The 13,834-nt window shown below is 31.6% G+C and overlaps 1 protein-coding gene across 17 annotated transcripts in view; it reads right to left on the reverse strand.

The window, feature by feature from the left end:
- Nucleotides 1-13,834, reverse strand: part of bru3 (bruno 3) — a 456,798-nt gene that overhangs the window by 14,254 nt on the left and 428,710 nt on the right. For 13 of the 17 annotated variants that reach the window (XM_015984037.2, XM_064357773.1, XM_015984039.2 and 10 more), the window contains 4 exons: nucleotides 5,025-5,168; nucleotides 1,601-1,748; nucleotides 1,390-1,554; nucleotides 1,188-1,286 (listed from right to left, as the gene is read on the reverse strand). In XM_015984037.2, the coding sequence (XP_015839523.1) occupies nucleotides 1,188-1,286; nucleotides 1,390-1,554; nucleotides 1,601-1,748; nucleotides 5,025-5,168 (556 nt within the window). The remainder of the gene's footprint in view (nucleotides 1-1,187; nucleotides 1,287-1,389; nucleotides 1,555-1,600; nucleotides 1,749-5,024; nucleotides 5,169-13,834) is intronic. The other 4 variants (XM_064357772.1, XM_064357770.1, XM_015984033.2 and 1 more) reach the window with 3 other exon arrangements.

Consider the following 13,834-nt stretch of genomic DNA (forward strand, 5'->3'; position numbering starts at 1 on the left):
AGCGTTTCAGCACTTGCTCTATCTGAAACACAATACCATTTCGGCTTATACAGATTACGTTAAGTTTATTAAAAACAAAAGTCCGTTTTTTTCAAAACTCATTTTATAAATTTTTACATACACATTTTTAAACATTGAAAAACAAATATTGCTAGCAATTAATTGGGTATACTCTTGTATTTTGAAACACAAAATTGCAGAAATTCAACGAAAATAGAGTGTTAAAATTTATAGTTTAAAACAAAATACAATGTTAAAAATGGTGGAGGCGCCGGGATAGAATTCAACATTTTCCTGATATTTTTCTAGTTTTGAACATCTTATTATAAAAATACTACTAAAAGTGCAATATTTTGTAAAAAAACACTTTCCAAAACCTTAAAATTTAGGTTGACTTTACAGTCCTGAAACAATTTTTTTTTATTGATTTAACCATGCAAAGACAAATTCAATATCTTGTGGTCAGTTTTATTAGATAATTGAGTTAGAATTTTTTCTTAAAAATTTTAGACCATTAGACAAAATTTTATTCTAAAAATTAATTTAATTAAAGAAATTTGCTAATATTTTGTACTGCTACTCTTGTTCGAAATGAAATAATCAAGTCACCGACCCTTAGCATTTTCAATTGCTATCTGAGCCCTCATTTTGATTAAAACACAAAAATCATTCTTAATGATTTTTATAATTCTGACATATAATAACCTTATGATTTTATTTTTTTGGACCACCTAAAAAAGCACTGCAGAACATAAGATTTTACAATGGAGAACTCGGCCAAAAAACCTCTCTAAAAAAATATTATGAAGCCACCAAAGAGATAGCGTAAATACGTAAAAGTATAGAAAATGTGAAAAAAAGTAGTGTAAATAATTCTTTTGTTAATATTTTGTTTCAGTAAAAGTTATAAGCAGATTCCGGTTTCTATTCGAACTCTCCTCGTAAATTGTAAAATTTTGCACTGTGAATAAATAAAATTTGAATTGGAAAGACCAGCTCCAAAATAGTTTCTGAAACATGAAATGAAACCAAGAATATGTAAAGCAACAACACCAAACATTTCTGTGTCACATCAAACAGTTATAGGGTGAGACCAAGCTACACTGATTACACCAAAAATGTACACTGTTTACACCCATACAACGTAAAAGTTGTACTAGACCTCATGTTGTGTAAAAGCCACTTACCGACTCCTGGATATGGTTGCATCCCTGGATACGCTGCGTGCTGTAGCGCCGCTTCTCCATTAGGCAATCCTTGCGCTGGAATGGACAGATGTAGCGCATCTACATTTCAGTTAACTCGGTCCTTATCTTACTCCAGAAAGAATCAGAGGCAGATTGTCCATTTCGTGGACAATCTGCCCCCGAAAAAGCAAAAGACACTTACGAGCTGGATACGTCTGGGGGATGCCGTTCGTGTAGACGGCCTCTGTGCCCCCGGGCTGGCCGTTGGGGGTCTGCGCCGCCATGTTGAAGGTGGGCATGGTGGGCGACGGCAGGCTGGGGATGGCGCCGTTCACCGGCTGCCCGGACCCAGCACCTACGCCAACATCTGCGTCAAATGAATACGTGCAGGACATCGACTGCGGGATACTCACCTGAAGTCGGCGGAACGACCGAATTCGCCATTCCGTTGAGGGTCGCGTGCGGGATTTGCGTGGCAAGGGCTGCCATCGGGTTTATGTAAGTTCCTTGTGCTGTCGCGGCTGCCATCAAAGCCGCCTGTTGCTGAAAGTCCAAAGAATGCTATAAGCAAACGAAACACAGGCGAGTCAAAGAATTTCAACAGTGGAGTGTGCGGAGATGGCGACCGGGGGGCCCTCAGCTGGGGCAAAGGCTCTGAAAGGTACTTTAGGAAACTTTTATCAAGGATATTTCTTGTTGCAAGGGTGCAAGAAAAAAACGACTTCAGTACACTTTGTTAAAAAAATAATACTATTATTATCAGAAAGACAAGACCGAAAACTGCAAATACGTCTTTATTTCACAGTAAAATGTATTAAAAGATTCACTATATTGGGGAAAAACAACATGAAATATATAAATGAAATAAAATTAAAAAAATTAAATTTTGTAAAAAAGCTAGATAAAATGAAAAAAAATAAAACAATATAACAACTAAGGTAAAATAAGGTAAATCGAAGAAACTATTGGGAAAAAATTCTAACTATAAAGCAAGTAAAATCGACTCAAATAAACTGACAAATTAAATTTAGAATTTAGACAATATTTTCTTTTCTTTAAAAATTGTTTAATGGCATTGGCAACTTAAAAAAATACTTTGTCTTAAATAATACTACTGAAAATGCTTATTACTGTAGTGAAAATCGTTTTTCAGTAGCTGCTCTTTAACTCAAGTTACTTCCATTTAAAGTTAAAATTATTACGTCATAACCGCCTATTGATCATTTGGTCTAATATTAAAATCAAATTAATGGTTTTTGATTTGTAAGTGGCACTGACAAAGTTTATCTCGCGAAGTTCAAGACAAAATTTAGAACAAAAATTAGTCGAAAAGTAACATATTTTTGATTTTCTTGAACATGAGTAAAAATTGTTCAAATTTCTGTCAGGTTTTTAATGATTGAGAGGGTTCAGTGATAAGATTCTATGATGTAAGGCAGTTGTCACGTCACGATTTCTTTCTTTCGATGCAATTATCTCGCTTATTTCTCATCGCAGAAAATTTTAGCCTCCTAGTATAGAATGAACGCCAAAATTTGGTGATTTTTTTTGTTATAGTTTAATAAAAACATGAAAAAATTTAATTGTGTTCTAAAAACGTGTTTGAATGCTCAAAACTTGTTAACTTTTTAAAAAATTGTGTACAATAATTAAATTTTTATTGAATATACGTTTAGAAAAGGTAAATATTAGGTAATTTTTAACCAAATTTGATGTTTTTGTTTTGTTCTAGTTTAATAAAACTATAAAGAAAATCTTGATTTTTGGTCTAAATTCGAGTTTTTATCCTTAAAACTTGCCTATTTTGACATAATTTTTTGATTTATTGGCTTCCTTTTTGAAAAATTTTGCGCAATAATTGAGTTTTTGCTAAATAATTGCTTTGAGAACGTAAATTTTTTGGTCATTTCTGATTTTTTGTCTAAAAACGTGTTTAAATATTCAAAGCAAGCAAAAATAAGTTATGTAATTTTTTGGCTTCCTTTTTAAGAAATTTTGCGCAATAACTGATTTTTGATAAACAATGGCTTAGAAAAAAAATGTTTGGTTATTTTCGACTAAATTTGTTAATTTTTTTAATCTTGTTTAATGAAAACATAAAAAAACTTGATTTTTGGTCTAAAAACGTATTTAAATCCTCAAAACTTGCAAAAATAATGTTATTTTTACTTTTATTTTTTATTTTCAATTTTTACGTATAATTTATAACACATAGTTTTGACAGAAAATGCGACGTCGATGTCCAGGAAATCCAGGAATATTTGTAATTTTTCTGAATAATGATGTAATAAATAAAATTTTTGGTGTTTTTTTCAAGTTGTTGTTTACGAATATTAGCATAAATTTCAAATTTTTCATAAAAACGACTTTCTGTGCCATTGTTACAATTAAAAAAAAACAAAAATATAAACTGTTGTTTGTAACTTGATCTTGTGTGACGTTTTAATAATTAAAAAAATTTAAAATAAAATAATATCTTTTCCACTCTGATTTCACATTTTCGTTAAAATATAAAACAGGTAAAATAATTTGCCATTGCCTTGAAACAAGCCAAAATAACTCATTCAAAAGCGTTATTTTTGTATAAAGTGAACTTATTTTTTTTAATTAAAAAAATTATCCGTTACAAATAAAGTTTATTATACCGAAAAACATCGACTTAGAACTGTGCAACCAGAAAACAGAAATTTTCCTAAACAAGATACGTTTTTATTTATTTAACAAATTGGCCGTGCTGAACTAATTAACCAAGAAAAACCAATCGTTAAAAAATGCCAGACAAAAAATCCACATAAATTACCTTTTTTTTTAATAAAATATTGATTCTTGTTAAAAAGTATAACAAAATCAGCCAAAAAAACTTAATTTGAAAACCACCTCTTGTGATGCTTTCTTTACAAAAATTAAACTCATTAAAATATAGCCAGATTTTTGCATAAATTTTAAGTTAAATCTCTAGTAATAACCCATAGAACACAATCAAAAAAACGCTAGTCTAAACTGTATTTTTTATCAATTTTAGTAGTATGTACAGTGAAACTGGGTTATAACGAACACCTAAGGGACTTCGGAATTTGTTCGTTATAACCGAACGTCGTCCTTATGAAGTAATTTGCAAGTTAAATGACTTCTAAAGTTTGAAAAAAATACAAGAAATAAAGTATTAATCTATTTTATTAAGAAAGATACATAATTACCATAGAAATACACATGACAATATGGCAAATATTTTATTTATTTATTTATTTTTGTTTATACTTAATATTTTAGCTGTTTTCAAGATTTGTTTCACTTTTGAAATGATTCTACAATCTCGGCAGTATTGCTACTCCACAGATAGATTTAGCCTTTCAAAAATAATTAACTGTAACAAAAGAGAGAAGAAAAAAATGTCAACTATAGGTATTATTAATAATGTTAGGGGTTGGCTTAAGAAGTAAATATGGTACTAATTTTTTACATTCTGATGTTTTGAATTGGCAAAATTCTAGTAACAGACTTGTTAGAAGAAGAACAAGCATAATGTAGAAGCTAATATAAGTCATTCAGTTCTTAGTTTTTTTGTAAAATGAAAAGCATCCAGTTTCTGTAGTATTAGAATTTATATTTGTGTTTTTTGTATTACATAATATTATTAGATAAACTAAAAAATCATTAAAATTTTACAAGTTACAGATTAAACAAATTCTTGTGCGTATCCTACCGACTGCACCAATTAACAATTTTGTGTTGTGACTTGCAGCAATTAATTTTGGAAGCAAAAACTATTGAGTAAGTGGAATTAGGTGTAGAAGTTTGGTAAGCTGTGGGCCCCTCGACGTCGGCATATGTATTTACCTGTGCGTAAGCTCCGTAAGCTCCGAACTGGTTGAACACGAAGGGGTTGAGAAGACTCATGTTTCCGGCCATCTGCTGCATGCGTCTGAGTTGTCGTTCCTTTTCAGTATCGGCAAATTTCACTACTAAGCTGGAAGAAGCTCCCTGAAACCAAAAAACTGTCTTGGAATTTTTTCGCCACAAATGCCTATTATGAAACGTCTAGAAGGCAGTTTGGCAAATCCGGCCGATGATCCTTTGAAGCAAATCAATTGGCATCGCTCGAGGAAAGGACGAAAGAGCAGTTCGGACACGAGTTTTTCCCTCTTTCGCTTTGCCACTCTCACAAATCTATTAGAAATCGTTAAATCCCGACTTGGGTGAAGGGCAGCATCCAATTCCGCATGTCTCTCATCGGATCAGAAGAGACATTCTGTTATTGAATGCCGCGGGTTAGGCGACCGACAATACAGACATACCGACCAATAAAAGGCACAAGGCGAAGAGGCGGAGCCGGAATTAACGCAGACGCAAAAATTCAAGCAAACAATTTTAATCGGCGGTGTTATCTCGCGAGAGCTATCGATCTCGGGATAATGAACTGATTAATAAACTCACGAAATTGCGTTACATATTTTCGGCGTGTGTATTTAGTGGCAGAGTGGAGCTCTTTGCGAAACATTTAAAGTCTCGTTCGCGTTATGAATAATGAAGTCATGTCTGAAATCGGGGAGAAGTCCTTTAGCAAAAAAGAAGCCGAAGAGTGTTCTCAGGCGTGGCTTAATTCTCATACAAATTGAATAAGGCGTCCCATTAAGTGCGCAAGAATGAAGTGACCCTGTGGGTACAATATTAAACATGCATGAAGCTGCTTGCTTGCTCTCAGCTCTTTCTACTATACGACCTAATGGAAATTACATAGATTACAAATTTTACGGAATTTTCTCGTCTAATGACTGTTTTATTTTTTACTCACGGAAAATTGTTTTTCAAGCGTAATCGGTTTTACTAAATTACGGTGAAGCTTACGCTAATCAAACTCGGGGATTTCATGCGTGTGGGGAAATCGATAACGGGAAATAAATTACAGCCAATCAGGAAAAATGGCAAGAAACTGATGTAGCATATGTGGAAAGCTTGATATTAAAAGTATTTTATAAAAAAAAATTGCAGATCCTACTGACTGCGCCAATGAAGTTGAAAAAAGAATTGAAATTATTCTATCTGTAAATTTTTAGTTAACAAAAAATGTCATAATTACTCGACAGAATTTATTACATTTCTGATGTAGTTTGAATTTTTGTATAAGAAAATTTAGTATTAAAGACTTAATGTAAACGAAAAGTTGCAACAAAATGTGCTTTACATAACAGGCACTAAAAATGGCCATTAATACACACCAATTCATAATAAATTAGCACATACTAGTTACTTTTTTGCCTCGATTGTTTCCAAGAATGCTAAATTATTTTGCTTTCAGCCAAAATCAGAAAAAATTTACGTTGATTTGCCCAAAAATAATTTCTATACAAAAGTCAAAAATTGTGATTTTTGATTCTCATTTTGTTTTGCAATTGTGAACGCTTGTAATAAGTTATGTTATCTGTAAAAATCAGGTCAATTTTGAGGATAATTCGCCTAAAAACAATTTGTCTAGAAACGAGCCAATGTCAAAATATTTTAGGAAATTAAAAAAAAATCCATTAAAGCTTTAAAGAGTGATTGTGAGTTCATTATTTTTCTACGATAGAGGCTTTTATTCAGAAAAAATCGTTGATTTGTTCAAAATCAAGATACTTTGAGAAAACCCAAAAAGTCATTAAAACTTTAAGGAGTGATTGTCGATTTACATTTTTTGTGATTGCGAACCCTTGTGATGATTAGGAAAATTTTGCGGATAATTGGCTTTAAAACAATTCGTTTAAAAACGAACAAATGCCCAAATATTTTGAGAAAATGAAAAAATCTATTGAAAATTAAAGAACTGATTAATAATTTAATATTTTTGCCTACAGAAAAAGTTAGGTAAATCTTACAATACATCGCCAAAAAATAATATGTCTAAAAACGAGCCAATGTCAAAATATTTTGGGAAAAGTAAAAAATTCATATTTTTTTACAATCCGAGATCCTTTTGAGAAACTTTATTTTCAGAAAAAAGCAGAAAAAATTTACGGCGTCTTGCGCAAAAATAATACTTTGTCTGAAAAAAATACAAAAAATATTTTGAAAAAACCAAAAAAAATCATTAAAATTTTAAGGAGTGATTGTCGTCACAATTTTTTGGGTAATTGTGAACCCTTGAGATAAGCTTTGTTCCTTGCAAACATTAGAAAAAAATTGTTGATAATTCTTCAAAAAATATTTCCTTTTAATGATAACTACAGTAAAACCTCTCAACAACTAATACCGATGGGGAATCTTTAATTGTCCGTTGTGGAGAGATGTCTACTAATAAGAGGTGGGAAATTTTAATAAACGTATTGTTACGATTCCACAAAAATGTCCGCTGTGAAGAAGTGTCCGTTTTAAGAGAGGTTTCACTGTAATATTATTATAGAACTCAATGGATTTCAATCAGAATGTTATATTATTGTTGTAAAACAAAATATAAATAAAAGAAACTAATTAATTGTAAAGAAAACGTAGAATGTACAGGAGGTATTAGAAATACGTGTCTTAGTTTTAACAGGTAACACAATTCAACAAGTAAAACATCTTTTCTGTTTGTAATTTTTGAATAAAAAAATTGCAAATTTACTTAAAATTTATATACATAACATTCTGAAACGCCTATGGGTATTAAAATAAAAAAGCTGAACTATTTCCTTGTGGAAAAAACGGACAATTTAAATAATTTAAAACAATAATGAAAATTCTTACTATAAATACAACCTAATTATTAAAAACTGCACAAGAAAAAAGAAGGAATATAGTGAAAATTATAAATAAGAATTTTGTAAAACGTTATATAGAAAAGTTGTTGTATTACTTGAGTTTTATTACTTGGTAAAATTAACACACGTATTTCTGATACACCCTGTATAGCAAATAACTACTATTGTAATAACTACTCTTGCATCTATTTTTGATAATTATTATAAAATAATAAAAATTGAGTAAAAAAATTAAAAAATCAGAAAAAACTTTTAAAAATAATATAGATTATTAGAAAAATAGAAAAAGTACAATCCACAAGATAACCTGCTTTCAAATTTAATAAGAGTATGTGTACAGGTGTTAATTTTGCAGCCTGATAAAGATTTAATAAAAAATCGAAACGTTGCGAAAAAATAAAAAAAATACTCCCTGCCCTAAACAATTTCATCAAATTCTTGTACTGAAACAGAAAAACAAAGAAAGATGTACAGCTATGTTAAAATAAATATAAATAAAATAAAAATGTTTACTTTTTCCATTTTGTGTTATTTTTATCCTTGAAATGAGTTTTAAATACTCCACCGGCAAATAAATTTCAACTTTCAAGTAGATAATTAAAAATCTTGTTTAGTCTTGGAAGCATTTTTAAGTGAAATTAAAGCTCAGCGCTCCACCCGATCCCGCAATCGATTAATTACATTCATTGCATTCCGATCGTGTATAAAATTTCGTGATTGAGGTTTAACCCCGTTTTAACAAGATAAAACTCATATCCCGTCGAATAATACAAGCACCCTCAAAATCACTCACGTTTTGATAAATATGCATGCAATTACGTCCGTTTTCCTGTGTGAAAATTGGTGTAAAAACATTGTCAATAAAAGAGCCAGAGACGCGGGCAATTAAAGCATCCCTTAATTGAAAAAAATACATTGGAACATGTGTCAAAAGCGGAATTGTCACGCCAATAAAACCCTGTTTGCGCTGTGGATTTTGATCGTGAATAATTCACGTTTTGCACAAACGCCGACGACGTAATTGCCCTGCTTGATTTCCTGTTTCGGAGCAAAGTAACTGACCACCTGTTGACGGAATGCTAGAGTTTTTCCTCGCGGTTTTCCCACATCTGTTACACGTGCGAGGAAGCCAAAGCGTGAGCCGAATACTCGGACCTTTTAAGGGTCGGATTTGGGGTCGGACACGGGTTATAGCCAGGATTGAGACGATATCAATCAATTCTAAAGCCGCTAGTTTTAAAACAGCGAATCACTTAGCTAATAATGATAACCATCTGAAAATTTGTATACAACCATAATCTCGTAGGTTCTACTCAATGAAAATATTTTCAAGATGGTGACACTTCCGGTTATACCGGAAGTCGCTACCAACTCTCTTATTTTAAATGGAAAGCTGTACTTTTTATTGAATTTTTGGATTACTAGATTTATTCTAAGGTAGTTTTTATAAGGTTTCCCTATACCTAAATTTAACCGTTTACGAAATATTTAGGGTTTTTAATTTTTTTTGGATTTGCACCTTCCAGTTCAAAAATCGATAACTCTGCTATTTTTAAAAATTTAGAAATTTTTTTTAGCTCACTTGAAAGAGAAAGCCCAGATCTTTCCCTTGGTGTTTTCGAATTTCTAAAAAAGAGTAACAAACCCCAAATATTTCAAGTTAAGTTTTCAGAACTTTAAGCACCTATAACTCAATTTTTTCAAATGAAACGCCAAGTTTTAATTCATTAGATCGTAAAGAATTTAATTCTGCATCGATCTGTATTTGCATTTCCTATACTTATGTTTAATAGTTTTTAAGTTATTATAACTTTTTGTTGGGTTGCCATAGAAACAAAAAAAAAAGTAAAAAATTAAAGATTTTTAAACCAACATTCAATGAATTTATTTTGTTTTCACAGGACGAACAAAACAATTTTGAACACAGTTTGTTGTTTCTTTAATCAAAAATGTTTTTATGGGAAACTATGCAAAAATAGCTGTGGTTAGAAAAAATGTTTCAATAATGTCAAAAAAACCAACATAACTTGAAAATTATTACAGATTGGTATAGGGAATGCTAGTACATATTGATGCAGAAAAAAATTCTCTTCCATCTAGTAAAATAAAAATTGGGACATCCTATTTAAAAAAATAAATTTATGGGTACTTGAAGTTGGTCAAACTTAACCTTAAAATGTTTAGGTTTATTAACTTCTTTTTCAATTTCGAACACACTGGAGAACAGATATACGCTTTCTCTTGTATTTCTCCAAATATCTTTTCAAAATCTCTAAAACTAAGAGAGTTATGATTTTTTAAGTGACAGGTGCAACTTCAAAAATTTTCAAAAAATTTTAATTATCTCAAAAACGGTTAAACTTAGGTATAGGGAAAGCTGATAAAAACAGCCTTAAAATAACTCAACTAATCCAAAAACGCAGTGAAACATAGCTTTCTATTTAGAATAAGAAAGTTTATAGCGACTTCCGGTATAACCGGAAGTGCTGTCATCTTGGAGCAAAACTCAACGGATTTCAAATAAATATTTTTATTGAGATTTTCAACACTTTTAATGTGGTGTTTAGACGGAACTGGCTGTAGATTTGCCAAATACAAGTTTCATTTCGGCGCCACCACTATTGAAACTAGTTCGTAGCTGTGGGAACTGCAAATTCCTAATTGGATTTCCGCGGGAGAGTTGGAGCGAATGGCGTACTGCTTGTTAATTTATTTAACGGCTTTTCAGTTCTTTCAAATAACAAATAAAATAAAACGGGAGGAGAGTCGCATTTTGCTACAGTTTTGTCTTTTGCAAGTTGGAAGGAAACAAACAAGGGAATCCGGGGGTGTGTATCAGCTGGGGGCAGGTTGATCCGGTCAACTAATGAACTGTAATCCTTCAATAATGAGCGGTGGAGCGGGTACGCGTCGATAGGCTTTAGTTTTGGCGTCACTTCCTCTCCGTCCCTTGCGTGTAAACAGAGAGAACCTGCACCGGTTTTACACTCCAACGATTCCAATTACATACGTCCCATAATTACTCGAATGCTTCGATACTGTAAATATGTCTCCTCTATACATTAATAAAGCAAAGACTAGTCGGAACAACTTATTATCTGAACCGTTCGAGCGGAGACGAGACGGAGATGACAAGAACTTGATTAAAATACACTGCAAAGGGTTCAAGGCCCGAAGATGGCCCCATCTGACCGAAACGTCTTCTTATGTAATTTGATAACGTTCATTCATTTTCTTCACATCAGAAAACAGTTTATAAGTCCTAAAGTCAATTTGACTAAAGCCTTGAAGAAATAGAAACCTCAAAACGAATTGTTGGAATGGCTAACCCGGCGCATCCACCAAAATGCATCTCGTTTGCCTGCTCGTTTTTTTTAGTTTAAAATTATTTTGTCTGACCGAAACGTCTTACTTCGGTAATTTGATAACTTTCATAAATTTTCTTCACTTCAGAAAACGATTATTAAGTCCTAAAGTCAATTTGACTAAAGCCTTAAAAAATATAAATGTTAAAAGTATTTGTTAGATTAGCTGACCCGGCGCATCCACCAAAATGCATCTCGTTTGCCTGGTCGTTTTTTTTAGTTTAAAATTATTTTGTCTGACCGAAACGTCTTACTTCGGTAATTTAATAACTTTCATACATTTTCTTCACATCAGAAAACGATTATGAAGTCCTAAAGTCAATTTGACTAAAGCCTTAAAAAATATAAATGTTAAAAGTATTTGTTAAAATAGCTGACCCGGCGCATCCACCAAAATGCATCTAGTTTGCCTGCTCGTTTTTTTAGTTTAAAATTATTTTGTCTGACCGAAACGTCTTACTTCGGTAATTTGATAACTTTCATACATTTTCTTCACTTCAGAAAACGATTATTAAGTCCTAAAGTCAATTTGACTAAAGCCTTAAAAAATATAAATGTCAAAAGTATTTGTTAGAATAGCTGACCCGGCGCATCCACCAAAATGCATCTAGTTTGCCTGCTCGTTTTTTTTAGTTTAAAATTATTTTGTCTGACCGAAACGTCTTACTTCGGTAATTTAATAACTTTCATACATTTTCTTCACTTCAGAAAACGATTATTAAGTCCTAAAGTCAATTTGACTAAAGCCTTAAAAAATATAAATGTTAAAAGTATTTGTTAGAATAGCTGACCCGGCGCATCCACCAAAATGCATCTAGTTTGCCTGCTCGTTTTTTTTAGTTTAAAATTATTTTGTCTGACCGAAACGTCTTACTTCGGTAATTTGATAACTTTCATACATTTTCTTCACTTCAGAAAACAATTATTAAGTCCTAAAGTCAATTTGACTAAAGCCTTAAAAAATATAAATGTCAAAAGTATTTGTTAGAATAGCTGACTCGGCGCATCCACCAAAATGCATCTAGTTTGCCTGCTCGTTTTTTTTAGTTTAAAATTATTTTGTCTGACCGAAACGTCTTACTTCGGTAATTTGATAACTTTCATACATTTTCTTCACTTCAGAAAACGATTATTAAGTCCTAAAGTCAATTTGACTAAAGCCTTAAAAAATATAAATGTTAAAAGTATTTGTTAGAATAGTTGACCCGGCGCATCCACCAAAATGCATCTAGTTTGCCTGCTCGTTTTTTTTAGTTTAAAATTATTTTGTCTGACCGAAACGTCTTACTTCGGTAATTTGGTAACTTTCATACATTTTCTTCACTTCAGAAAACGATTATTAAGTCCTAAAGTCAATTTGACTAAAGCCTTAAAAAAATATAAATGTCAAAAGTATTTGTTAGAATAGCTGACCCGGCGCATCCACCAAAATGCATCTAGTTTGCCTGCTCGTTTTTTTTTAGTTTAAAATTATTTTGTCTGACCGAAACGTCTTACTTCGGTAATTTGATAACTTTCATACATTTTCTTCACTTCAGAAAACGATTATTAAGTCCTAAAGTCAATTTGACTAAAGCCTTAAAAAATATAAATGTCAAAAGTATTTGTTAGAATAGCTGACCCGGCGCATCCACCAAAATGCATCTAGTTTGCCTGCTCGTTTTTTTTTAGTTTAAAATTATTTTGTCTGACCGAAACGTCTTACTTCGGTAATTTAATAACTTTCATACATTTTCTTCACTTCAGAAAACGATTATTAAGTCCTAAAGTCAATTTGACTAAAGCCTTAAAAAATATAAATGTCAAAAGTATTTGTTAGAATAGCTGACCCGGCGCATCCATCAAAATGCATCTAGTTTGCCTGCTCGTTTTTTTTAGTTTAAAATTATTTTGTCTGACCGAAACGTCTTACTTCGGTAATTTGATAACTTTCATACATTTTCTTCACTTCAGAAAACGATTATTAAGTCCTAAAGTCAATTTGACTAAAGCCTTAAAAAATATAAATGTCAAAAGTATTTGTTAGAATAGCTGACCCGGCGCATCCACCAAAATGCATCTCATTTGCCTGCTCGTTTTTTTAGTTTAAAATATTTTTGATCTTGTTTCTATAAACAAGAAAGTGTTTTTGCCATGTCTACTTCAAGTAACACGTATTAATGTTACAGCCTGATGAAGATTTAACAAAAAATCGAAACGTTGCAAAAAGTTCAGACGTACTTCAGACGTTAAAAATTGGTAAAAAAATACAGATTGTTTTTAAATTACGAAACATAAACGTTAAAAAAACGTAAAAATACAACCAAATAAGAACGTTTCAACATATAATGTTGTGATAACGTTAAAAAAACGTTAGATCTACGTCTGTGTGCCTACTCGACGACCTAAATTTTCATTAATTGAGGCTAAAAATTTTTCGTAGCAATTTATAATTGAGTAACATGTATAAAAGTTGAAACAGAGAAAATAGTTTAAAGATAAAACATTCGCATCTGAATAGATAAATAATTTTTTGGCAAATCGTCGTAAAATTTTCCGGATTTTGGTGAAAACGAAGCTTTTCAAAACG

The sequence above is a fragment of the Tribolium castaneum genome, chromosome 7 (genome assembly GCF_031307605.1).
Source record: "Tribolium castaneum strain GA2 chromosome 7, icTriCast1.1, whole genome shotgun sequence".
Taxonomy (NCBI): domain Eukaryota; kingdom Metazoa; phylum Arthropoda; class Insecta; order Coleoptera; family Tenebrionidae; genus Tribolium; species Tribolium castaneum.